At 36.8% G+C, this 24,314-nt stretch overlaps 1 protein-coding gene across 3 annotated transcripts; it reads right to left on the reverse strand.

The window, feature by feature from the left end:
• Positions 1 to 3,399: 3,399 nt before the first annotated feature.
• Positions 3,400 to 23,329, reverse strand: LOC123760172 (putative oxidoreductase YteT). Of its 3 annotated transcripts, none has more exons than XM_045745681.2 (12): positions 23,208 to 23,329; positions 20,928 to 21,054; positions 19,093 to 19,222; positions 18,320 to 18,433; positions 17,368 to 17,478; positions 15,209 to 15,330; positions 14,808 to 14,943; positions 14,387 to 14,580; positions 12,432 to 12,484; positions 11,321 to 11,512; positions 10,790 to 10,895; positions 3,400 to 7,669 (listed from the first exon to the last, which is right to left on the reverse strand). In XM_045745681.2, the coding sequence occupies exons 2-12, from the start codon at positions 21,031 to 21,033 to the stop codon at positions 7,563 to 7,565; spliced, it is 1,371 nt and encodes a 456-aa protein (XP_045601637.2). In that variant the 5' UTR covers positions 21,034 to 21,054; positions 23,208 to 23,329; the 3' UTR covers positions 3,400 to 7,562. The 3 variants fall into 3 exon arrangements, with proteins under 3 accessions (XP_045601637.2, XP_069185005.1, XP_069185004.1); XM_069328904.1 differs by lacking the exon at positions 23,208 to 23,329 and adding an exon at positions 23,065 to 23,178; XM_069328903.1 differs by lacking the exon at positions 23,208 to 23,329 and adding an exon at positions 22,998 to 23,116.
• Between the last annotated feature and the right edge of the window lie 985 nt (positions 23,330 to 24,314).

Here is a 24,314-nt window from a genome sequence, read left to right on the forward strand (position 1 = left end):
GTCATCCCAGGGAGGTCATCCTCAGGTGGTCATCCTAGAGAGGTCATCCTCAGGTGGTCATCCTAGAGAGGTCATCCTCAGGTGGTCATCCTAGAGAGGTCATCCTCAGGTGGTCATCCTAGAGAGGTCATCCTCAGGTGGTCATCCTAGAGAGGTCATCCTCAGGTGGTCATCCTAGAGAGGTCATCCTCAGGTGGTCATCCTAGAGAGGTCATCCTCAGGTGGTCATCCTAGAGAGGTCATCCTCAGGTGGTCATCCTAGAGAGGTCATCCTCAGGTGGTCATCCTAGAGAGGTCATCCTCAGGTGGTCATCCTAGAGAGGTCATCCTAGAGAGGTCATCCTCAGGTGGTCATCCTAGAGAGGTCATCCTCAGGTGGTCATCCTAGAGAGGTCATCCTCAGGTGGTCATCCTAGAGAGGTCATCCTCAGGTGGTCATCCTAGAGAGGTCATCCTCAGGTGGTCATCCTAGAGAGGTCATCCTCAGGTGGTCATCCTAGAGAGGTCATCCTCAGGTGGTCATCCTAGAGAGGTCATCCTCAGGTGGTCATCCTAGAGAGGTCATCCTCAGGTGGTCATCCTAGAGAGGTCATCCTCAGGTGGTCATCCTAGAGAGGTCATCCTCAGGTGGTCATCCTAGAGAGGTCATCCTCAGGTGGTCATCCTAGAGAGGTCATCCTCAGGTGGTCATTGAAGGGAGGTCATCCTCAGGTGGTCATCCCAGGGAGGTCATCTTGGGTCATCCTTGGGTGGGCATCCCAGGGAGGTCATCCTCGGGTGGTCATCCCAGGGAGGTCATCCTCGGGTGGTCATCCCAGGGAGGTCATCCTCAGGTGGTCATCCCAGGGAGGTCATCCTCAGGTGGTCATCCTAGAGAGGTCATCCTCAGGTGGTCATCCTAGAGAGGTCATCCTCAGGTGGTCATCCTAGAGAGGTCATCCTCAGGTGGTCATTGAAGGGAGGTCATCCTCAGGTGGTCATCCCAGGGAGGTCATCTTGGGTCATCCTTGGGTGGTCATCCCAGGGAGGTCATCCCAGGGAGGTCATCCCAGGGAGGTCATCCTCAGGTGGTCATCCCAGGGAGGTCATCCCAGGGAGGTCATCCTCGGGTGGTCATCCCAGGGAGGTCATCCTCGGGTGGTCATCCCAGGGAGGTCATCCTCGGGTGGTCATCCCAGGGAGGTCATCCTCAAGTGTTCATCCCAAGGAGGTCATCCCCAGTTGGTCATCCCAGGAAGGTCATCCCCGGGTGGTCATTCCAGGGAGGTCGTCCTCGGGTGGTCATCCTCGGAAGGTTGTCCTCGCATGGATGTCCTCCAGAAGCCGTCCTCTTGTCATACTCGGGCAGTTGTTGCTAATTGATGAGATCGTCATGCTACTTTTATTAGTGTGGTCATCAATATCAGTCGCCCTCGGATTGTCATTTCCAGTCAGCCTCAGTACAGGTAAGGACCAAGTCCCTCTAGCTTATTTTAATAATGTGAAATGGGGGGGGAGTAATACAGTATTCTTTATTGATCCTTGTATATTTTACAAATGACCTGAATTTACCTGTAATCTCACAAGTTGTTGCAATGAGGGCAGGAAGCCGGCAACTTGTCAAAGGTCCCCCCCCTCCTCCCCTCCCTGTTCCCATTTATCCTGATGATTTTGTCAAGCTGGATTTTGGTTTGTCATTTTCGGCCTCGGTGGGTAGGCGTTTCCAAGGGAATATAACCGTGTGGATGGAAAAAGCGTCTTCTGTGTGTTCTGTCCTACATTGTGGCTTGTTGAGCTTTGTGTTACATCTGACCTTTAGAAGACACTGTCTGGACCAATATCCAAATTGGTGAGTATTTTAAAGGTTTAAAAATTAACTCTTATTACTGTGTTAAAATAATTGTTACTGTAAAGGTGCAGACAAGACCCAATATATTAAAAGTGTAAAATATATTGTAAGTGTATTAAAACCAAATTTTAGGATGTATTCTACATCCTTTCTCAAGGTTCTGTATACAATGTCAGACCATTGTGTATACAACACATTGATGACAGATGTAGGTTGTATCCCAAAATTTGTTTTAATACACTTACACATATAATAGGTGTTTCCTTCACTCTCATTCCAGCACTATGGCATTATAGTAAGTTTCTCTAATTTTCTGTATTATAATTATTGCTGTATTATAATAATTATGGCTGTATTATAATTATTATTAATGTATTTTAATTATTATTGCTGTATTATCATTACTGTATTACAGTATAATTCATTGTATCTGGGGACAGGCAGCCAATTTATACATACAGTATGTTAGGCTTATATGAAGGTACTGTATACTTCCCAGGGTCAAATAACTGACCCTTTCCAGGATGCAACCCCACAAGAAGCTGGCCCCACAACTCTTTGATACCAGTTACTGCAAGGTGGATAGGGGCATTAGTTGATAGGAAAAATGCCCAACCATTTCTGTCCCACCTGGGACCTAATAATAATAATACGTGTAATAATATAATAAAAATAATAATATTAAATACAGGTAATGGTAATGTCGTCTCACAGACACAATAACATAGGATAAAAATCCACACACTTTTGTATTTGTGAAATTTATGTAAAGAATTTACAAAAAATCTTTCGCATGCTTTGTCAAAGTCAAAGTGTGTGATTAGGACAAGGTCCTAATCACACACTCAGACCTTGACAAAGCACTCAGGAGAGTGCAAAAGATATTGTGTAAATTCTTTACATAAATTTCACAAATACAAAAGTGTGTGGGTTTTTATCCTATGTTATTGTGTCTGGGAGATGACATTACCATTACCTGTACGTAATGATATTATTATTATTACTATTAATATTATTATTACTGTATAAGAAAGGGACAGACACTAGAGTAGGGGTTCTCAACCAGGTGGGAATATACATACCCTTAGAAGTGCATGTACCCCTGTAGAGACACGTGAGGGGGGGGAATCTTTAGAGGGAAGAAGGGGTATGTGACAATTCTCAAAATATTGGTACATTTTAATTTTTGAAAGACCTATTTGTAGAAAGTATCCCAAAGTGCCTTGAGCTATACATACCCCTAGAGGTATATGTACCATAGGTTGAGAAACCTGAACTAGAGCATTACATATTATAGTGTGTGTGTATAAATTAAGCCATTTAAGGATAGATCTAAGAGAGATCTCTGGCTCTCTCTCTCTCTCTCTCTCTCGCTCACTCTGTCTTTCTCTCGCTCTGTCTCTCTCTCGCTCGCTCTGTCTTTCTCTCGCTCTGTCTTTCTCTCTCGCTCTGTCTCTCTCGCTCGCCCTGTCTCTCTCTCTCTCGCCTTGTCTCTCGCCCCCAACTCCTTTCCAATAATTATCGGATCCAGGAAGCATGATAACTCCAACATTCGAGGTAAATAAAATCAATTTTTATTGAACATTAATTATATTTCAAATTTTATTAATTATGCCCATTTTTGTTTGTTTTTGGAAACCTCTCATAATATTACACCTATGGAAAATCATGTTCCAAGTACCAACCAACTAACTTATAATGGAAAATTTGGAAGACATCCCAGTTATACGCTGGGGACCCTGTAAGGGGCATCATATGGTACAGGCAGAAACACTACTGTTGTACTGTATTATGATAGGATGGGGGTGCAGTAATATATTACAAAACGTTTGTGTAGCCATAAAACCTCCTGGAGAATTTTCTGCTGTTGCTGCCCCCCCCCCCCCCCCCCTCCAATGGGAACTTCTGGGAGGGAGCAAGGTGTTGGGCTATACAGTATATACTGTAGTGATAATAGTCATTATATTGTATTAGATATACAGATGCAGATGATGAGTCACAATAATGTGGCTGAAATATGTTGACCAGACCACACACTAGAAAATGAAGGGACGACGACGTTTTGGTCCGTCCTAGACCATTCTCAAGTCGATTGTCTTGGGTATAATTTGTATGACTGTGAGACGCAATCCAGAGTCTGCATTAATGGGTAATATGACAACCATCAGAAAATGCCTTACTGGTGTTGTCCCTCTTAATTAAAGTTTGTCATTAATTCTATTCAGTACTGGTCCCCATTAGTTAAGATTTAGAAACACACAACCTCCCCAGAGATGATGTCGGTGCACCTCTGTCTGAGATGTTATTATTTGCATTAACTTTTATTATGTTTCTAATTTTATCTGTAGGTTGGAATACCGTACAAGACAAAGTGTACTAGCTTTGCATTGTATGTACTAGCTCTATCTATAAATCCATCAATCTTTGTAAAATCTCTTGTATGTATGTACCTTACCTAAATAAACATTTATTTATTTATTTATATTTATTTATAAGTAGTATGTCTTAATCAAAGAGGATAAGGGGTGCTTCACACATGCTTTAAATCATGATAATGCCCAGGAGGTTCTTTGACTACTGGCAAGATTGATTTGAGGGGGATGCAATAAATATTAGCTTGAATTTTGTATGCAAGCTAATTGTCACAATTTATCAATTATGCCAAATATATATTCACAATAATTATATCACATGGAATAACAGGTACATATATAAATCACTGACCTGAATGATTATTATATTAGTTGTGCTAAAGAATGAGCCACAGGACAGTTGATTAGCATAGGAAACTGGTAATGTGAAAGACATCATTATAAGCATAATGTTTGCAGGTCAGTTGTAAAAGGCAAGATCAAACAACATCCACAGGGGGAGTGATTAGGATATTTTGTGGTGTCTGTTGTTTGTTTTGCACTACCCCTCACTGAATGAGTATGGGGAGCACAATAAACTAGCTGCTCATCACTGCCCTGGTGGATTTGTTCATTTAGCTGCTGCTGCTTTATAACAATAAAAATCAAAATAAGGTGAGATACATAGGAATTTGCAAAATATGCTGTTTTTAAGATGGTATAAAGAATAAATCTTTGGCAAAGTACCATATTGATTATACTACAGTAATTTAAGCATCAACAGTCATTTAAGAATATGTAATCAAAGAGTATTTAAAGTACAGTGCACAAATAGTGTATAATTTGAACTAAAAGTGCGTACATTTTCGGTATGAAAATATTTCAGCCTAAAAGTGCATACAAAAGTGCATGTAAATTTGAATATGTATTCAGGAGGTTTGCGTGTATGTTGTGTCATTTTCATGAGGCTGCAGATGTGAGTGCCACTCTGTCAGGGTAAGCACCAGTGTGTGTCTCCTTTAACTGGATGGAAATGCAGCCTTACCTTTGGCTAGAGTGACCTTGATAAGCCACAGGGTTTGGTTTGGCATTGGATTTAAGACCTTATCAACCTCTGGAGGGGGGGTTATAAGGTCCACAATAGCTTACTGGTCAACCAGCAAGTATACTTTAGTCCTAGACGGAGCTCAGAAGTAAACTTCTTGGTGTATATGCTGTACACTATCAAGTGGAAAAAATGTCTCTCAGTGTGGTTATGGTCTGTTCCTCAGGCTTCCTGATTGTGAGAGGGTAGACGCATACGCTAAGGGAGCACACATCCTCTTAAATTTGAGGTCACATTTTTCAGAATATGTCACTCTTCAGGCATATTTTTGAAGTAGTGTATGGTTGTACAAGACACAATATACAATTTAGATTATCTGGAAGCTTTCAACTCTTCACTGAAACCTCGGTTAAAGTTCAACGAATCATTAATGTTCAATGTATACTGTACATACATATATTATTTTACAATAAGTTATTAAGCAGATTTTCAGTATTAGTAATGTAGGCTTTATGTCACAGCACAGGCTTTATGAAATGTTTCCTTTAGGCATAACAACTCATAATTTTCAGTTTAACTAGTTACAGTACTCTATATCTAATTGTTAAGTATGCCATATATGATTATAGACATTACATGACTATTAGCATGACTTGGATAAAAAATGTTCTGAAATTAAATTTATGAACTGTACTGTATACATGATATATAGTAAATACAAAAATGTTAAATACCATTACCTAGCATATCTGTATTACATGATTAGCAAGTACTATAAAGCAAGAATATTATTTCAAATTGCAAATCAAATGAACACCTAATATACTGTAATTACAGTACTACACTGTATATATTTGGAAAAAGCAAAAATTACAATACTGTACTGGTATGGGAATAGCCAGTATGAACAAGTTCTTTCTTAACACGAGAACACCTGGCAAATATTCAAAGCAAGTACAGTACTGTAGCAACTAGTCAGGCGACACTTCCGCGTACAGTACAGTTGCAACCCGAGTTCACATAGTTATGAGCTGTACACGCCAAGCCTTCTCGATAAATACAGCATTTGATAATTATTAAAATAATTTCCTTGGTCAACATGCAAACCTTAGGTAATAATTGTTTTGTATTCCCGCTTCACCATTTTATTAATTAAATGCTGTACAGTATTGTAAAGGCGCAGTAACAACAGTACACAGTTCCTGAGGACTGGTGAATCTGTTAAGCAGTCTTTGTAAGTCTTCAGTATGCAGTACTTGTCAGTAGTATGCACTGCCATGCTCCCACCCCTCCTGCACAACAAACAATACATAAGGAAATTTATAGTAAATAATGTACTATAATTACATTACTGTTTAATACTTGATTGAGTGGCCTTTTCTCTACTTTATAGCTTGGAGACATTACCGAGTGAAAGAGCAATGTTTCTTATGTGTTCAGATGAGATGTTTGCCCAGGACTGATGGATGGCTATTTTGAGCTGGGTTTAGAGCAATTCCCTGCAAATCCTCCTTTATCATGTGCCAGGGGTTCTCAGTTGGGTTGAGATCCAGGCTGTTATCTAGTAAAAGTTGAAAGATTATTGAAAGGAAGCTCAAAACCATGCAGTCGTCAAACCACTCGGTTTTCTTATGATGTGGGTTTTTCTCAGACAAGGGTTTCAGCAAACCTGTTGTACTTAATAAAAACATTAAAGTAAATCAATCTGTTTCCCTGGAGGTACTTTGTGAATATTTGCTGGATTCTTTCAAGCTTGCACGTGCCAGCATGTTTCAGCAGGATACTGCTCCCACTCACACCTTCAAATCTAACACCAAGTGGCTTGATGACTGCATGGTACTCTACATAAAGGATTGGCCAGGTAACAGCTCAGATCTTAACCTAATTGAGAACCTCTGGCATATGGTAAAGGAGGATCTGCAGGGGTTAAGACATCAGCTGCAACCAAGAAGGCCATCCATCAGTCTTGGGCAAACTATCTTACTGAACACCAAAGAAACTTAGCTTTTTCACATCTCCAAGCCACAAAGAAGAGAATAGGCCACCAAACCAAGTATTGAAAGGTAATTATAAAGCATTATTTGCAATAAATTGCCTTATACATTGTGTTGTGTGGGAGGGGTGACAGCACTGAAACATACTTTTGATGAGTACTGTAGTACTAAAGCAAGAAACTGCCATGTTTCTGCTTTTCATGTAAAGTTCTTAACAAATCCTTTAAGGTCAGAACGTATACGTATGTAAAGCTGGGGTTCAACTGTACCATGTTCTCTTATTATAAATTTTTCCTCCTTCATTGCTTTGTTCTGCTGTTTTTTCCTCTTACCCTTCTTAAGTACTAGACCATCCAACGAGGATCTTCACAAGGCCTGACAACATCACCTGTCAACCTTGAATGTTCAGCTGCAAATGCCAGAAGATGTGTTTCCAGTGACACGCTTGGCCCTGAAAAATTTAATATACTGTACTTTACAGTGCAATTCAGCTTTGTACTCATTTGCATTTTGATTTTATTGTGAAAACCTCAAATAGGCTGGCTGTTTTCCTCAATAACTCCAAACTACCTTGAAACATAGATATACAGCATCTACAACACAAACATTTTCACAAATATAATGTCTCTTTGTTTCTCGCAAAATTGTTATTTGTCTTAGTGGTATGAAAAATGTATATAAAAAACTCTTGTTTTTTGGGCTCACCTTTGATCTTAGTGGTTCACTATGGTGAGCACATGTAGATAGGTATATACAATGTGTGTGTGTGCATATAGTGTAATAACAGCAAAAACGCTGTTCGATTGATCATAGGATATAATATACATGTCACACATATGAGCCCCCATAATTTTGAGCTTGGCGATGTTCCACACATTGAACTATATAAATTCCACAAATTACACACTTTTGAACAATATTACATCATAAAACCAGAGAAGAAACAAATGAGAAACATCAAAATAATTGTGAAACATTACATTCACGGCAACTGCCGCCCCACAGGGTGGTGAGGCCTAGTGACCTTGAGCACTCCATAGCTCAGTGCCCATAATATGCTCAACTTCCCAGCTCCATCGCAGCTAAACTATGTCACGTACAATAATTTTTTTTAGTTTCCTGTGATCAGAGGCTGCATTTTAACAATATAAGAAGGTAAATTAATTTTTTGGAAAGAATTTATTTTCGGCGCACCACGGTTGTGTCATATTTTAATGCAGAGCAGTGCAGAGGTTAAGAACATTGAGAGAGGACCATATGTCACTTTCCAACTTCAGACTTGCTTTTAATTACCGTATTTGCCGGCATAAATGACATGTCCTCACATAGGATACATCCCTATTTTACAAAGATATTTTGTGGAAAAAAACTATTTTAGTGTGTTTCATCATACATTTATTGAAAGATATTTTAAAGTGGATTTTGTACCCCCAACTCTTACCTCTAAGATCAGCTTTATAATTGTTTATATTTTGGGCAAGAGAATTGCTATACAGGATGTGAAACTTGTATTTCTGGATGTGATGATTATGTTGCTGCATCAGGCCACCAGGGCGGCACACTCGGTGGTGGCACACCATCTTAGTGCTCTGGTTTTGTTGTCATTTACTCATTGCAAATGGCTGACAGGTGGATGAAAGTTTAACATTCCTTTAAAATTTCTAGGAGCATTTTTCATTTAGATAATGAATAAATGTTTCTTAAAGGTAACACAGTCGTTTAATAATGTATGACATATCAGGTATGGGTAATGTATGCTAGGTAAGGTGGCGAGATGATGTGAGATTCCTTCATAACTGCCGACGTATCATAAGCAATTTTTTGTAAGTTTGTGATAACAGACTGTGATAACTCGGCTTGTTTTCAATATTTTATTATTAGCAACGATTTTTGTGCCTAGCGAAATTACCCAGTAGTATGCTCGTTCGGCTCCCTAGCCTATGACGCTCAGTCTCACATCCGTAATATGGCCGCATTAGACGCAGGGCTATTTTTTATACATTTAAAAATAAAAAAGTGCATCTTATATGCTGGCAAATACAGTTCAGTATATGGATCTTGAAATACTAAAGAAACTATTCATGACTTTTGTGAGACCAAAATTGGAATATGCAGCAGTTATATGGTGTCCAAATTTCAAGAAGCACATAAAGAAATTGGAAAAGGTGCAACAGTATGCTAAAAATGGCCTCCGTGCCTAAAAAACAAGAGTTATGAGAAGGGACTAGAGGTGTTAAACATGCCAAAACTAAAAGATGGAAGAAAAAAAAGAGGTGATATGATCATCACTTACAAAATACTAGCAGGAATAGACCAAATTGACAAAGAGGAATTCCTGAAACCAGCAACTTAATTAATAAATAATAAATAAATGTTTATTCAGGTAAAAGTACATACAAGACGAGTTACAAACAAAATGCTGGATTTCCAGATAGAGCTAGTACATACTATGCCTAGAACCACTAATACGCACAGCATTTCGGGCAAAATGTGGGAAACCACACTTGGACTAACACTTAAAACTAATTGAGATCAATGCATAAATTGAATTTGGAAAAGGGAAAAAAGAATGATAATAATTACATGATGGATAGAACAGCAGAAATTGTAACACAATAGCAGAAGTAATTTTTTTTTTTCCCCACACCTAGCCCGAAACGCTATGCGTACTAGTGGCTTTAGGTATTGTATATACAGTACAGTACTAGCTCTATCTATAAATCCAACATTTTGTTTGTAAATCAACTATGTAGGTACTTTCCTGAATAAAATTTACTTTACTTACTTTTACTTTGTAAGAAAATTTTAGTCTTTTGTTTATTTAAGTTTATGCATGGCAGATATCAGCAGTTAAACAAGTTGGTCAATAATCAGTATTGCTAGAAAATAGCAAGACATAGGTTGACATTTAGGAGGTAAGGTAGGTTACATGGAGTTTACTAGGTAGTACTGTATTTAGTTTTTCTCTTAAACTGGTTGAGAGAGGTGCAGTCTTTGACATGATTGGGAAGGTCATTCCACATTCTGAGTCCCTTGATTTGCAGAGCATTTCTAGTTTGGTTAAATCACACTCTTGGAATATCAAATGGGCATTTGTTTTTGGTGTGGTGCCCATGGGTTCTGTTGCAACCTTTTAGGAAGCATTTAAGGTCTGGATTGGCATTACAGTTCAGAGTTTTAAATATATAGATCACACTTGAGAAGATGTGCAGTGACTTAATATCTACAATAGTCAAAGATTTAAGTAAGGGGGCCGAGTGCTGTCTGGGGCCAGAGATTGTTATTGTTCTACATACTGTAGTTATAAATAGTAAATATATAAATAAATAAATAACTTCACGAACAAGGGGAGACAGATTCAAGCTAAGGAAACAGAGGTGCCAAAAAAATTTAACATTTTCTATTCCAAACAGAGTGGTAGATGGTTGGAACATGTTGAGTAGGTGGTGGAGGCCAAAATCGTCAGTAGTTTCAAAGTGTTATACGACAAAGAGTACTGGGAAGACGGAACACTCTCGTCCTGTAATTCTGTAGTTCTCGTCCTACACACAAATGACAAATAAATACTTGCCTGATAAGATGCCGTCTCGGTCATTCTCTGCCACCGCTTTTACAAATGCTTTCATCAAGAAGTAGTCAGCACCACCATGTCCCCACCCAGGAGGGGCTTTAAAACTCTGAAATTTTTTTATAATAATAATAAGAATAGAATAATTTTTATATTCAAAATTAAAAAAAAAAAACTTGCCAACAGACTGTCGGATTTCTAGATAGAGCTAGTACATACTATACTATGCCTAAAGCCACTAAGATGCAGTGTTTCGGGCAAGATGTGGGAAAAAATTTAAAAACCAAGACTTGAGTAAAATTTAAAACAGAGTGCAGTAATGTACATAGTTTTATATTCTTTTACTTCAATTCTGAACTGTATTATGTTATTAATTACACAATAAAAAAATGCCTGTAAATATTTAAATCAATGCTAATCAGGAATGCAAAATTTTATATATCTTTTCATACAAAATAATTATGTAATGAATCTTAAAAGATGTAAGCTAGTGTCACTGTAAACAGTATGTAAACAGTACGACTATATGCTTACCTCCTCACACTTGTGAATTTTTGATTGCTGGGATAGGAAGTCAAAATGCTGGATTATGTGACCTTTTGACTCGTCCCACACTAACTGGCCTCGAGTACCGTACACTTCCGTTTTTCTGGCACATAATTGCTGGGTGAAGGCTATCATTGTAAGGGTTGCCGTTGCCCCATCACTGAATTGAAAATTGACAACCTGAAAGCAGCATCTGCATTATTAAAAACAAAATACCACAATCAACCAGATCTGTACTATAATACGGTTCTGCCATCTACAGTTCTCATAAACATGAAACAACATATTTTACTGAATTTCTTTAATAAATTCATGAAAAACAATTCACAGTCCAAATCTACACTCATCCAAAGATGTCCTTACACTCCATAAGAAATATTATGACTGTTTCTTTACTTAAAAATATAGCTATTCATTATTCTCCCAAAATGCTGGGCATAATTAGTCTTTATATAATATACAATTTCTGTACCCACTAATTAACCACTGTAACATGTTCTTAGGTATATTTGTTATAAATAAAATTATTATTACTTGTGCTGCAATCATATGCCTTGAACACTCATGACTTAGAAATGGTCAATCTTGATAAAATAAAAAATAACTGACAAAGGCAAAGAGCTGAAAGACTAATTCAAATTATGGTTTAAGTTGACTATTTGGGGGTATGTTATATCAGAGCTACATTGACTTGGGTATATGCCTTAGACATCAATTAAGAGGAATGATCAAATCAAGCACATAGTAGTAAGTGAAATGGTGTCAGGCTTTAAACTAAATGCAGCATTTGTGATGTAATTACGATACAGTATAAATTGTCGACACAATACAGTACCGGAATAGTAACATTACATTCACAACAGCAATAGGAGTCTCGAACACGTGACGTTCGGCATGCTTACAGCTCAGTCGATAGAGCACTCGTCTTTCATTGGGGGGGGGTCCTCGTGTTCAAGATTCTTATTCTGTATCGTTTCATTCACTAGGGCAATATGTATATTGTACATGTTTTTGTTATATGCATCCATGTACTGTAATTATATTAGAATTGCTTAAAATAAGAGTGCATATCAGTGGAACACACAATGTTGATATTTACCTGGTTGTCACAGACATCATTGTCGGTATCATAAACACATTTTCCATATGGACCTGGAAAGATTTAAAATATCTAGTAAACCATGCAACTAAACAATTACTACAACCACTATACTATTGTACTAACATCAAATGACAGCTCCTACCTGGTTGGTAAATGATAAGAGAATATCCATAGAAAAACTATAGATATTTTTTTTATACAATTATTGTATGCTTAAAATTTAAATATAAAATAAAATATTTTTCCAGAATACTCTTACATTTAATTACACTTCAATATACTTATGATTTCTTTTGAAATAATGCACTTTTTTTTAAGCCCTTAGCGACAAAGAGTTTATTAGCGTGAAGCATTTTAAGGAGCTCATTTTAAACATTAGTAGCGAGGGAAGCTATTTTTGAGAAAAGTGCTGAATGTCACCAGCTCTGAGCCACTTTACATAAATGTTCTTCCTGTTCATGAATAAAGTACAGTATGCTTAAATGGAATTGATGTTTTTGGCATTTGTAAGTTTAAAACAATGTATCAACACGGTCAGTACAGTACTATACTAGCATGAGATCACATGTTAAAGACACCCATCCCAAATACTGTACATTACAGAACAATACAGATATGGCAAAAATATAATCTAACTCTAATTAGTTTATGTATCTGTTGCTATTTTTGTATGTGAAATGGATATTTACCAGAATTTACCTGAGGGCCACTAACACTAATGGCCTCGACGAGGACAAGAGGCTGGCAGCTTGTCAAAGGTCTCCCCATTTGCCTTGATCTTTTCCAGTTGTACTTTAAAATTTAACAGAGTTTTGGCATTTATGGCTTTGGTGGGTAGGCAGTTCAATGGGGTTATAACCCTGTGGGTGAAAAAGCATCTCCTGTTCTCAGTTCTACATTGTGGCTTGTTGAGCTTGAAATCGTTGCTCCTTGTTTGTGTTACAACTGACCTTTTGAAGAAATTTTCCAGATCAACATCCTCCAAACTGTTAAGTATTTTAAAAGTTTCAATGAGATTCACTCTTGGCATGCCTGGTTTGCAGTGTTGTTAGCCCTGTGGCAATCAACCGTTCCTGATACGAGAGATGACTTAGTTCTGGAAAGATTCTTGTCACCAAATGTTGCACTTTCTCCAAAGCAGCTATGTCCCTCTGAAGATGTGGTCTCCATACAGTACTTGGATACAGTAATCCAAAAACACCAGAGATTTATACAATTAAATCACTACTTTCTTTTCCTTAGAGTCAAAGGTATGCTTGATTATTCCAAGGGTTTGGTTAGCTTTATTGACTGCTGCTGCTACCTACTGTACCATTTTGCCTATAATGGATATAGGCCATTTGCTTTGAGGATGGGATGCAAACAGGGCCAGTTTCATCCATGTCTCAGTAGCAACTAAATTGAGAAGCTATTTAATGAAACTGATACTGTACACTAGTATTTCACTCATGATGAACTAGATTACAATCCAGTTAGTTTTGGATGTAATGGACAAGGTGCCTGGGTAACAAAATACGGTGGAATCTTAGTACTCAAATAGCTCCCAACTTGAACAATTCGCCACTTGAACGCTGTGTTCATGTTCGATAGTCGACCATTTGTTCGGCACTCAAACATAAAAATGCGTCGCAGACCAGTCGGTTTCCTAGTAGCTGTTGCTCAGTGCACAACACCACTAGACTTCTCTAAATTTTCTCATGCTTTTTTTGATATTTTTTATATTTCTACTGTAAATAGGTCACCATGGCACCTAAGAAAGTGAGTGAAACTTAGTGATAAGAGCCCAGCAAAAGGAAAATTAGAACCATGATTGATATGCAAAAAGAACTCATTGTAAAATATGAAAGTGGTGCCCATGTGTCTGCTCGGTCCATTTATCTGGGAGTACATTGTTCTGAAATTAACTTGGGTCCTGCTATCTGCGAGGGGTGCTTTCCATCATGTAAACTTACCAGTCTCAATAGCTTCTGTTAATTTTTGCAAATAGCCCTCTGGTGCATCCTCAATGTCACACACGACACTCATAGGCCAGCGGGGGTTAAGAGGTGCAGGATCAAGATAAATCTTCTTGGCTGAGAAGGCACATGTTTTTTCCACTGGGCATTGTAGACAGTGGGACCCAGCACCCTCTGGCTTTTTCTCTTTTCTGTTAATATGTATTAATTTTTTAATAATGCAAAAGATTTTGAGGTTATTACTTTATGTGAGTTTTAACAAACAAGTTTTAAAAGAGTAAATATCTGCAAAGATAAAATTCATATCCGAGTTCAGTATTATATATACAGTATTATATTAACATTTCTGTAGTCTAATGTTAGTAAACAATAAAATCTGACAAATGCCACTTTTTTTCTAAACACATTGTTTACTTACCTAAAATGATGCAAGGAACCAAATGAAGAAACTTTCACACATTTCTTGTTTCTCATCCAAAATGATATGAGGTCAATATCATGACAACATTTGGCCAAAAGTGAAAAGGTGCTACGCTTAGTATTGCCCCAGTTTCCTGCAATGTAATAATGGGGTCAAAGCATTCAATACTCATGATCATTAACCAATCAATTTGTCCTAAAAATCAAAATATTAGCTAAGAAAATTAAATGTTAAATCATAGATTGTTATGTTTCTTAAAAAGGCAGATCAAAATACAACACACCAAGGAAAGGTGATGAGTGAATGCACAGTAAAGTACATATTAAAATTTCACACCAATGAAAGCAACAACAACAAAAATGGTTACACAATAATAAACACCCAACATAGGCCTTTACCTCTCACAAAAGAATGAGCAAAATGCCAAAACCCAACAGGTTCTGTGTGGTTGATGTTGACAACTTCCCCAATCACTCCAGAGTCAATTAGTTCCTTCAACTTTTGACAAGGAGGGTGGTACCTGAATTAAAAAATATATATGCATAGATATTATTGTACCACATTGCCAGAGTTGCTGAACAAATTGAATTTTGTTAAAATAATAATTTAAAGAAAGAATACATTCATTTTTAATTGAACCAAAACTAGATTAGTAACCTGAACTAACCTAAATATGTCTATTTTTTAAATACTGCCTAACATGGGCAAAACTAGGCTTATACTATAAATCATGCCTTTAATAAAATGTTAACATTATTAAATTTATATTTTTATTATACAGTACTGTATATACAAGAGTTCTTGGGTTCTTTTAAAGCCACTAGCATGCATAGCATTTCGGGCAGGTCCTTGATCTTAATTTTCCCTGTAATACAACCCACCAAATTGTTTAACAACCAGGTACACATTCACTGCTGGGTAAACAGCACAGCTAAGGATTGGAGCCTAATCAATCCTCCCCGACCAGGATAAGAACTCGGGCCAAATCGCCCACGAAACGCCAGGCGAGTGTTTTACCACTGTCCTATGGGGTCTGTTATCAGTCCCCAGGCTGTTAATAATTTTGCTAATTATTTGCCAATTGTTAATTTTTGGACTGCTGTTAATTTTGAAAAGAAATATTTTAAAATAACCTGCACAAAATCTTTCTGGCTACTAAGCAAAATGGTTCTTGCCCACTAGGTCTAGTAGTGCATGTAGTAGGTAGCAAATGAATGAAATAGCTCAGAAACATGACCTATTGACGCGCCCCAACCCACCCCTAACTGTGCCTGACAGTTCCCAGGAGTGCCCACCGACACTAACGTGTTTACTCCTTCCAGTGTTCTGACCTCAATTTCCGAGCTATGTCGGTCAATGTGGTACCAAATTGTTCGCAATTTAAAGGCGCGTATTTTTAAAACTAATCCCATAATAATCGAACAATAAATGGAATTTTAACATATTTTAATTTCGGACACAAAATGCATCCTCGGCGGACATTCGTAAGATTACATCATCAATAGACGCAGACTGCGTTGCCGCCCCGCGAAAGTGCTAATATCTAAAAGCCAAGTACTGTACGTATGAATTCGTGACTATTGACGAGTGTCACAATAGGTACTATCTAAACAGGATGGTTGGTTGCAAATATTAGTCATTTGCAAATCTTGTGTGATTTGCGATATCCTCATCTATGTCATTGATGTACAGGTATATGACAAAATGGGTTGGCCCCAAAATGGAACCTTGCAGCACCCTACTCATCACATTTCTCCAGATTCACTTCTGTTTAGGATTACCCTTTCTTTTATTTGTTTTAACCCTTTTTTTATCTACTCGAGTACAGTATTCTACCATTTATTCCATGTGCCTGTAATTTCCTTGCTAGTCTTTCATGTGGTACCTTGTTAAAAGCTTTAGCAAAATCCATGTAAACTTCACCTACCAGAAGTCCTTTGCCTGAATAACTGGTTACCGTTTCCGAAAATGTGAGCAAGTTTGTAGGGCAGGATTTATTTTTAACAAAACTATATGTTAATTTTATTAGATTGTTCACAGTGAGATGGTGTATAATTCCCTGCCTGAGGAGACGCAAAAGTTAATTTTTGTGGGTTGCATCCTGCGAGAGGTCAGTAGTTGGCCAAATCTTATCAAGGTCCCCCCTTTTCCTAGGTAAGGTGAATGTCAGGAGAAACCACTAAGCCATAATGATTAGCAACTGGAAGAGAAATAAGGACAAGGATTAGGGATAGGATGGAGGAAAGGAGTGGTGTCCAACCACTTGGATGAGCGGGGATTGAACGCCGACCTAAAGGAATTTAGACTGTCACTCTACCGTCCAGAGTCCAAATGCTCAGGTAAGAGGCACAGGCTTCCTGTCCCAGACAATGAGAATTATAGATTATATCATGATTTTAGACCAAGACAAAATCCCTACGATGAATTTAGTAGACTTGTGGTCTGTCTTAATCAACTGGCAAAAACTCGAATGCAAGTTATTTATGGATTTTATGGATAATTAATGAAATACTGGCCATAGGCATTAACTAGTACTGTATGCAATACAAGAAGCTACCTTAGCACATGGCACACTGCCAGTATAACACGAGCCTCTCTGCATGCTTCATATATAGCACGGCAATCCTCCTCGGTCACTGCCATTGGTTTTTCCAGTAGAATGTGGTACCTGAAGTGATATTACAGATAAGACATCAGTGACACATTTGCATTAGTTTCATTAGATATTTTAAAGATAATATCCATAAATACAGTACACATCATAATTCATTTCGAAAGAAAGAAGACTCGGATACACTGTATATTACAGGAGGCTGTTAATTGGAAATGTCTTCATAAGCCACAACTTATGAAAAAACTTGTGGACACATTTCCAATATATATGCACATCTGTAAAGAATGATATCCGTAATACAGCAGTTGAACCTTCACTAAACAATCCTTGAACACTGAAGGACTAGTTGTTAAGACAAGCATACTGACTTTAAAAATGGTAAAACTTTTTGCATTTATCACACTGAATATGCAACATAATCATTATCCTATAACCAACGGAGAAAAATAGTAGTGAATGGCACACTGAAATTTATGTTAACATATTCGATACATTATCTATAAAGACAAAGCTTACACTGTACAGTATTATCTACAAAATTATTCACAGGCATCATATTGCCTCAGAAGTGGAGTGACATGTCCCTAACATATTTAAAATATCAATATCTAAATGATTAGAGAAGGTAAACAATAACTCAAATGTTTATGTTGGTAATCACCTGATAACTCAAAAATGATTTACGTATTAATTTTAATTTACCGTCTTATTATATAGGTTACAGTACAATGAATCAATCATGCATGCAAATTATGCTCTTTTCTATGCAAGTGTTGAATCATCAAACAGTTTATCTGTGAGTAAAGTGATAGTGTATTAATAAAGTAGACTGAGAGATTTATTGTATATACAGATTGACAAGAAAACTGTTGTGAAAATACTGTATTAATCTCACCCATTCTTGGCAAATGTGATAGCAGGCTGAAGATGAAGTTGATCTTGAGTAGCAATGATTGCACAGTCGGCTAGTTTTGGTTTTTCAGCTAGAGGTTCCCAGCTCTCAAAACATCTATAAACCAGAGAGAGCATCAATAGTGTCTTGTAATACAGTTGGCTTTGTTCTTGACTCACAATTGGGAATTGGGAATCAATTCCTAGGCGTAGACAGAAATGGTTTAGTACGATTTCTTTCACCTAATGCATATGTTTACCTAAAAGTAAATAGATACTAGGGAGTTAAGCATCTGTTGTGTAGTTGCATCCTGGGGAAGATCGGTTATTTGACCTTGAGGGGATCTCGATACAAGCCTAAAGAAAATGTATACACTGGCTTCCTGCCCCTGACAGAACGAATTATAAACTACATGGTTTTCCATTGTCAGGGACAGGATACCTGTTCAGATTATTGCCATCCCCTTAAGCCAATGACTGACCTTTCCTAGGAAGCAACCCACAACAGTTGCCTAATTATCAGGTACTTATTTACTACTAGGAGGATAGACACATCAGGCATAAAGGAACATGCTCAGTTGTCTAATCGTAAATGGGAATCAAGCCCAGGACTACCTGGGCTTGACCACTGTAAATTTTACATATACAGTAGTGTTTAGAAATGCATTTACAATTTGGTCACAAATATTTCAACCGAGAAATTGTGTTACTTTATCAAAGCTAAAGCTAATTGATTTATAGGTAGAAATGAAGCTCTGCTGAAAGACCCTATCTTACCGGTCCTGGCACAAGGCATGCTTTCTCTGTATACGCTCTCGAGCATGAACCCTTGGCTCGGCCACAGCAACCACTTCGAGCAGGTGGGGAAAGTCTTCAGCATACCTTGCATAGTTCTTTCCTCTATTACCTGTAAGAGATAAATTATTAAAGAGTACAATTATATGAATTTTTTTAAGGTTAACATTAAAAAGTTACTTTTTAAATTGTGTTTTTTGGGAAATTTCTAATTCTAAAGTTATGAATTTATTAGGTAAGGAATGTAAACGAATTACTCTCTTTAGAGACATCAAAACACTGTCAGTGTGTTACAATAATAAGAATTGTATGGTGCCAGTTTTTTTAGTACTGAATTGCTGTTGTGATGTCTTATCTATAATAACTGTACAAATCAGTATAACCAGTCTGAGAATTAAAGGACTGAATTTCATAACTTTTCTAAATAGAGTTATGGTAATAGCTTTTCTAAATAAGAACTCAGTTACATCATTTTACTAAGAGAGCATTGTTAATGCAATCATTGTATCAAAATTTTTTAAAATAAAAACATGATTACACAGTAGGATTTAAAAATACAGTATAAAAAAACTAATGGAATAAAGGGGTAAGATTTATTGTGTTTAATTAACACCTTCAGTGAAGTTTTCTGAACAATGGCGCTCATAAAATATATAAAATACCAAGACACGAACGTCTTGGCATGCCCAGAAATCGAACTCGAGACCTACCACATTAACATGTAATATCTAATCCAACTCCAGCCTTTATTTTTTTAATGATGACATTGGATTAGATATTACATAATTTACTTGTGTGTCTCGGGTTCAACTTTCAGTCATGACAAGAAGTTTGTGCATATTTACTTACTCCCAATACTAACCCTCTGTTTACCTGTTGGTACATAATGGCCTGGGAGTTAACCAGCTGTTATGGGTTGCATCCTGGGGGAGGTCAGTTGTTGGCCTAGGGAAAACCTTGATAAGCTAAACACACTTCTATTCCCAACAATGGGAGACCTTGACCCCTTTTACAGTAATGTGGTTATATGTGTGAAATTATTAGATTTTTTTAACCGTTATTCATAAATGTCATATAGACATTTATATAGACTTACATAGATAAGTCTTACATAAACTTATATAGACTTTATTACATATAGACAAATCTCGTGAGATTTTGTACAAAATAATAGAGAACAAATTTAATGGGTTAAAGAGCTATAAAGTTTAGTAAGTTGCTGTATTACGTCACTGGTGCATATAAAGCCAGTTCCTATATAACCATAATTTCTGTATGGAATCCCAGCTCCTTATATGAGCAAATGCATTCTAATAATAACAGCAATTCCAATTATGTTCACATTTGTACTTCCATTAATACTCCCCATTAGACTGTCTTTATTAAAAAAAAATTGTGTAGTTGGATCTTGATTGTAATGTAGACAAATAAAATTTTATATGGCCAAATAATGTAGTTGAATCCTCATTTGATTCTGAGCACTGTGCACAATTTAAATTTGAGAAAGTATTGATATTTTAGAATATAATTTATAAAAATAAAATTTCAACTTATAATACTGTTCTCTTAAGATTTGAATAAATATTGATATTAACAATTACTGTATATACTTTTGAATGAATATAAAAATCTTTAGTGTTTCACTTAGGTGCTCTTAATTAAGTAAATCCTTCTGGGTTCATTGTTTTCTCCCATGAGCAGATCCCATGGATAAGAGAGTTCCGATAGCACTATATAGTATAATAAGTCCTAAATGGGGAAAATACTGTAATACTGCATCAGTGACAATGCAAGTCATTTTCTCCCACTGTACATACCTGCACCGATGATAACTGCTGTCACTTTCCTATGGGCTGTCACATGTGAGGCCCCATTTTCTTCTTGCTGGTCACACCCATTAACTTCTGACATTTTTTGTCCCATTTCTCCTGTTATTTATCCCATCTGTTACAGAATAAACTTTATTAAATCAAGTGATGCAGAGACAACGAGAACGAGCAAAAGAGGACCAAGAATCTGAAATCTGTTCATAATAAATGCAGTAAATGTAGACAAATGGAAATTAAATATTAAAACAAAACAAAATGCATGTTAAATTTGCTCAATTCAATGCAAACAAATATTTTACATATAGTATAACACTATTTTTGTAAATCTCATATGATGCAAACAGGACCAGCCGTGTTGAAAATTGTGGTACGTTGGCAGCAAATGGAAGTTTGAGCAAAATGAAAATGAAGTGAGTTAATGAAAATAATCAGATAAAATATGACCAAATAAAATTACACCCACTCTTGTATCAAATGCCAAACATAGGAAGCTAACAAAATATAGAAATAAACACAGGAGAATAAAGTGCCAAGCCATTAGTGGTTTTGCGGTAAAACTGGGGTTTTACCGGGGTTTTACACCCGGTAAAGATAATCATAATCTTTATTCAGATGAATGTGTGTACAAAGAACATAAGAGTAGTGTACAATTGTAGAGACAGGAGTTATACATGTACTAATGAAGTCACTATTATGCAAAGCATTTCGGGGAAAACATAAAATAAATAGTCAAAAAATTCAACTAAAAATGTGAGGGGGGTAAAACACTTAATACTACAAGAGAAATAAGTTTCACAAAATGAGTACGTTCATGGAAAATAACTAATGAATGCCAAAAAAGGAGATAGTATTCATTATAATATAATGGATATAATGGATGTGTTGGATATAATATAATGGATACCTACAATTATGATTGATAAACCAGTAGGTTAGGCACAAGTAACTTGGCTACATTCTTGAAAGAGTACTAATAGTGAGTTCTACATGAATGTAAATTGCTTTACTTAAATTATATTGGGGCTCACTTCCTGAGCCCATTATGTAACTATAAACAAGTTACTCCTGTTCTATAGTAACAATAGTACTATTTAAAATTTAAGTAGTATAGTACTTTAAATTTAAGTAGTAATTTATAGTACTATTTATTTATCTTAAATAAAATATTATTATTATTATTTGTTCCATAAACTCTTGTTCTTACAAGAATGTAAGAACTCTTGTATAAAAAAATAAAACAACAAAAATAAACTAACTGCCACCCCCCATTGGATGGGTATCGGGTCCATAATAAACTAAAATTAATAAATAAAAAAAAGCAGCATTGAATGGCTAAGCTAATCTAAATTAAGGTACCTGTACAGAGTTCAGAACAAATGCCATTTATAAATACAAGTAACATCACCCTATCTTGCTGAACATAGCGTCGTACATAGGGCTGTATATACTGTATGGCAATAGCAACTTAGCCAGAGGGTTCATAGAATTACCCAGAACCTCAAATTTTTGGTAATTTGATATACTGAATAAAATTAAACTGAATTTGATTTTGAAATGAGGTAAATCACATTACAGGCATTTTGACAAACCTAGTTTTAAAATGTTTAAAAATGGTGTTAATGATGTATATATAGCATTAGGTTAGCTTAACTTAGGACAGGTTGAGATGGGTTAGGTATACTGTATGTGTAAGTAATATTAACAATTGTGTAAGTAGCATGACAAGATTGTCACTTAGATAAATGAACTATGGGGGTTCAGTTCCTGAACCAATTGGGGGTGCTTCTGTAACTCTTTCCACCACCGCCCATGGGATGGGGTGCATAATAAATAAATGAAATAAGGGGGGGGGAATGATGGGTTAGGTTAACAGGTTATAAAATGTGTTAGTGAGCCGCCCTAAGAGTGAGGTGACCTGAAGACTTAACTTACAAACCAGCACTCAATAAAGTTAAGGAGTTGTGGGGTTGGGGGGGGGGTTGTGATTTTTTCATAAATAAGCTAACTTTTTTTTTTATTATTGCAAGACTCCAAAAAATGGTCGACGAGTCCGCATACCGTCTCTTGTCCTCTATTTATTCCTGAAACACCAGAGAAACTCAGTTTTACAATTCCACTACACTACCGAAACATTCAATTATAGTGTTGACTGGCAGTCATTTGAGTAGCTGGCGAGCTGCGCCTTGTCTTGTAATAAACATTAAGATGTAGAGATGTAAACCAATGTAAATCGAGTTTGTTGACATGAAAGGTAACTGTACCACCTACTATAGGTACTAGGTGAGTGCCACTGAACCTAGCGCGCCCGGAGCCACGTCATCATGAGGTCACGGCCAGTCTGGCTAGCCTCTCGCGTAATTTATTTATTTATCTATTTATTTATATACAAGAAGATACATTGGGTTTGTGAGAATACATAGCATGGTGTTTACAATCTTGTAAAGCCACTAGTACGCGCAGCGTTTCGGGCAGGTCCTTAATCTAACGGATAATTTTAAGTAGGTATAAATTTTAGCAGAATTAATAAAATAATAACAGATACATTGCAAGAAAAAAAATGAGATGAGAGAGATTAGTAAGTATATTAAAGCACATTGGTATATTAAAGCTCTGGTTGATTACATTGACAGCTTGATTGGTAATGTGTCGCAATTCTTATACGGAATCGACCATTCCGTTGAAAATGTGACGTGTTAGCATCTTAATATTGACGTTTTCTATGCATCGGTCATATAATAGTATGGCCGATGCAATATAATATTAGTCATATTTCAATTTCACTGAGAGAATTCTATGGGGGATTGTGAGATTCACTATCTCACAATGCGCAGTCCAGTAAAATCAACACAACAGCATTCTTGTAATGTTATTTCTCATTTGTACTCACTGAACTTGTGCGCCCTTTGAGGGACTTAAAGTAGAGAGGGTAGAAATAGCCTAAGCTACTCTATCCCTTTGAGATGTATTTCTTGTCTCAATAAACATACTTGAACAGCATTTTATTTTGCCTTACCCTATTAGTTTTTTCCATTGAACAGTACCCAGTAATGTGTTTACAACCCAATTGCTGCTGTGTGATCAGAGACGAGCGGGATTAGTGCCCAGTCGACCCTCCCTGCCCACGACTCAAACTCTGACGTAATATATTTGTGAGGTGTAGATTTCACTAGGCCAGCTAGTATCATGTAGTTAACGCCAATTAACGCGACCATTTGTAAGCAACTGGTTGAGTAAACAACTTGCTAATCTTGTCTAATTGAACAAATATAACGTTTTTTTTAATTCAGTTTACTGGTTTAGTCTATAGTTAATACATTATAAATATATGATAAATTATGCATGCCATAAACTCATCCTGTGAGTGGCAGTGACAAG

Source organism: Procambarus clarkii, chromosome 22, assembly GCF_040958095.1.
Source record: "Procambarus clarkii isolate CNS0578487 chromosome 22, FALCON_Pclarkii_2.0, whole genome shotgun sequence".
NCBI lineage: Eukaryota > Metazoa > Arthropoda > Malacostraca > Decapoda > Cambaridae > Procambarus > Procambarus clarkii.

Coding starts and splice junctions, on each gene's coding strand:
- LOC123760172 (XM_045745681.2), bottom strand. CDS start 21,033: ATGGGACAAAAAATGTCAGAAGTTAATGGGTGTGACCAGCAAGAAGAA. Junction 15,331..17,367: donor GCAGTGTGCCATGTGCTAAG/GTAGCTTCTTGT, acceptor TTTTTAATTCAG/GTACCACCCTCCTTGTCAAA. Junction 11,513..12,431: donor ATGATGTCTGTGACAACCAG/GTAAATATCAAC, acceptor TGCTGCTTTCAG/GTTGTCAATTTTCAATTCAG.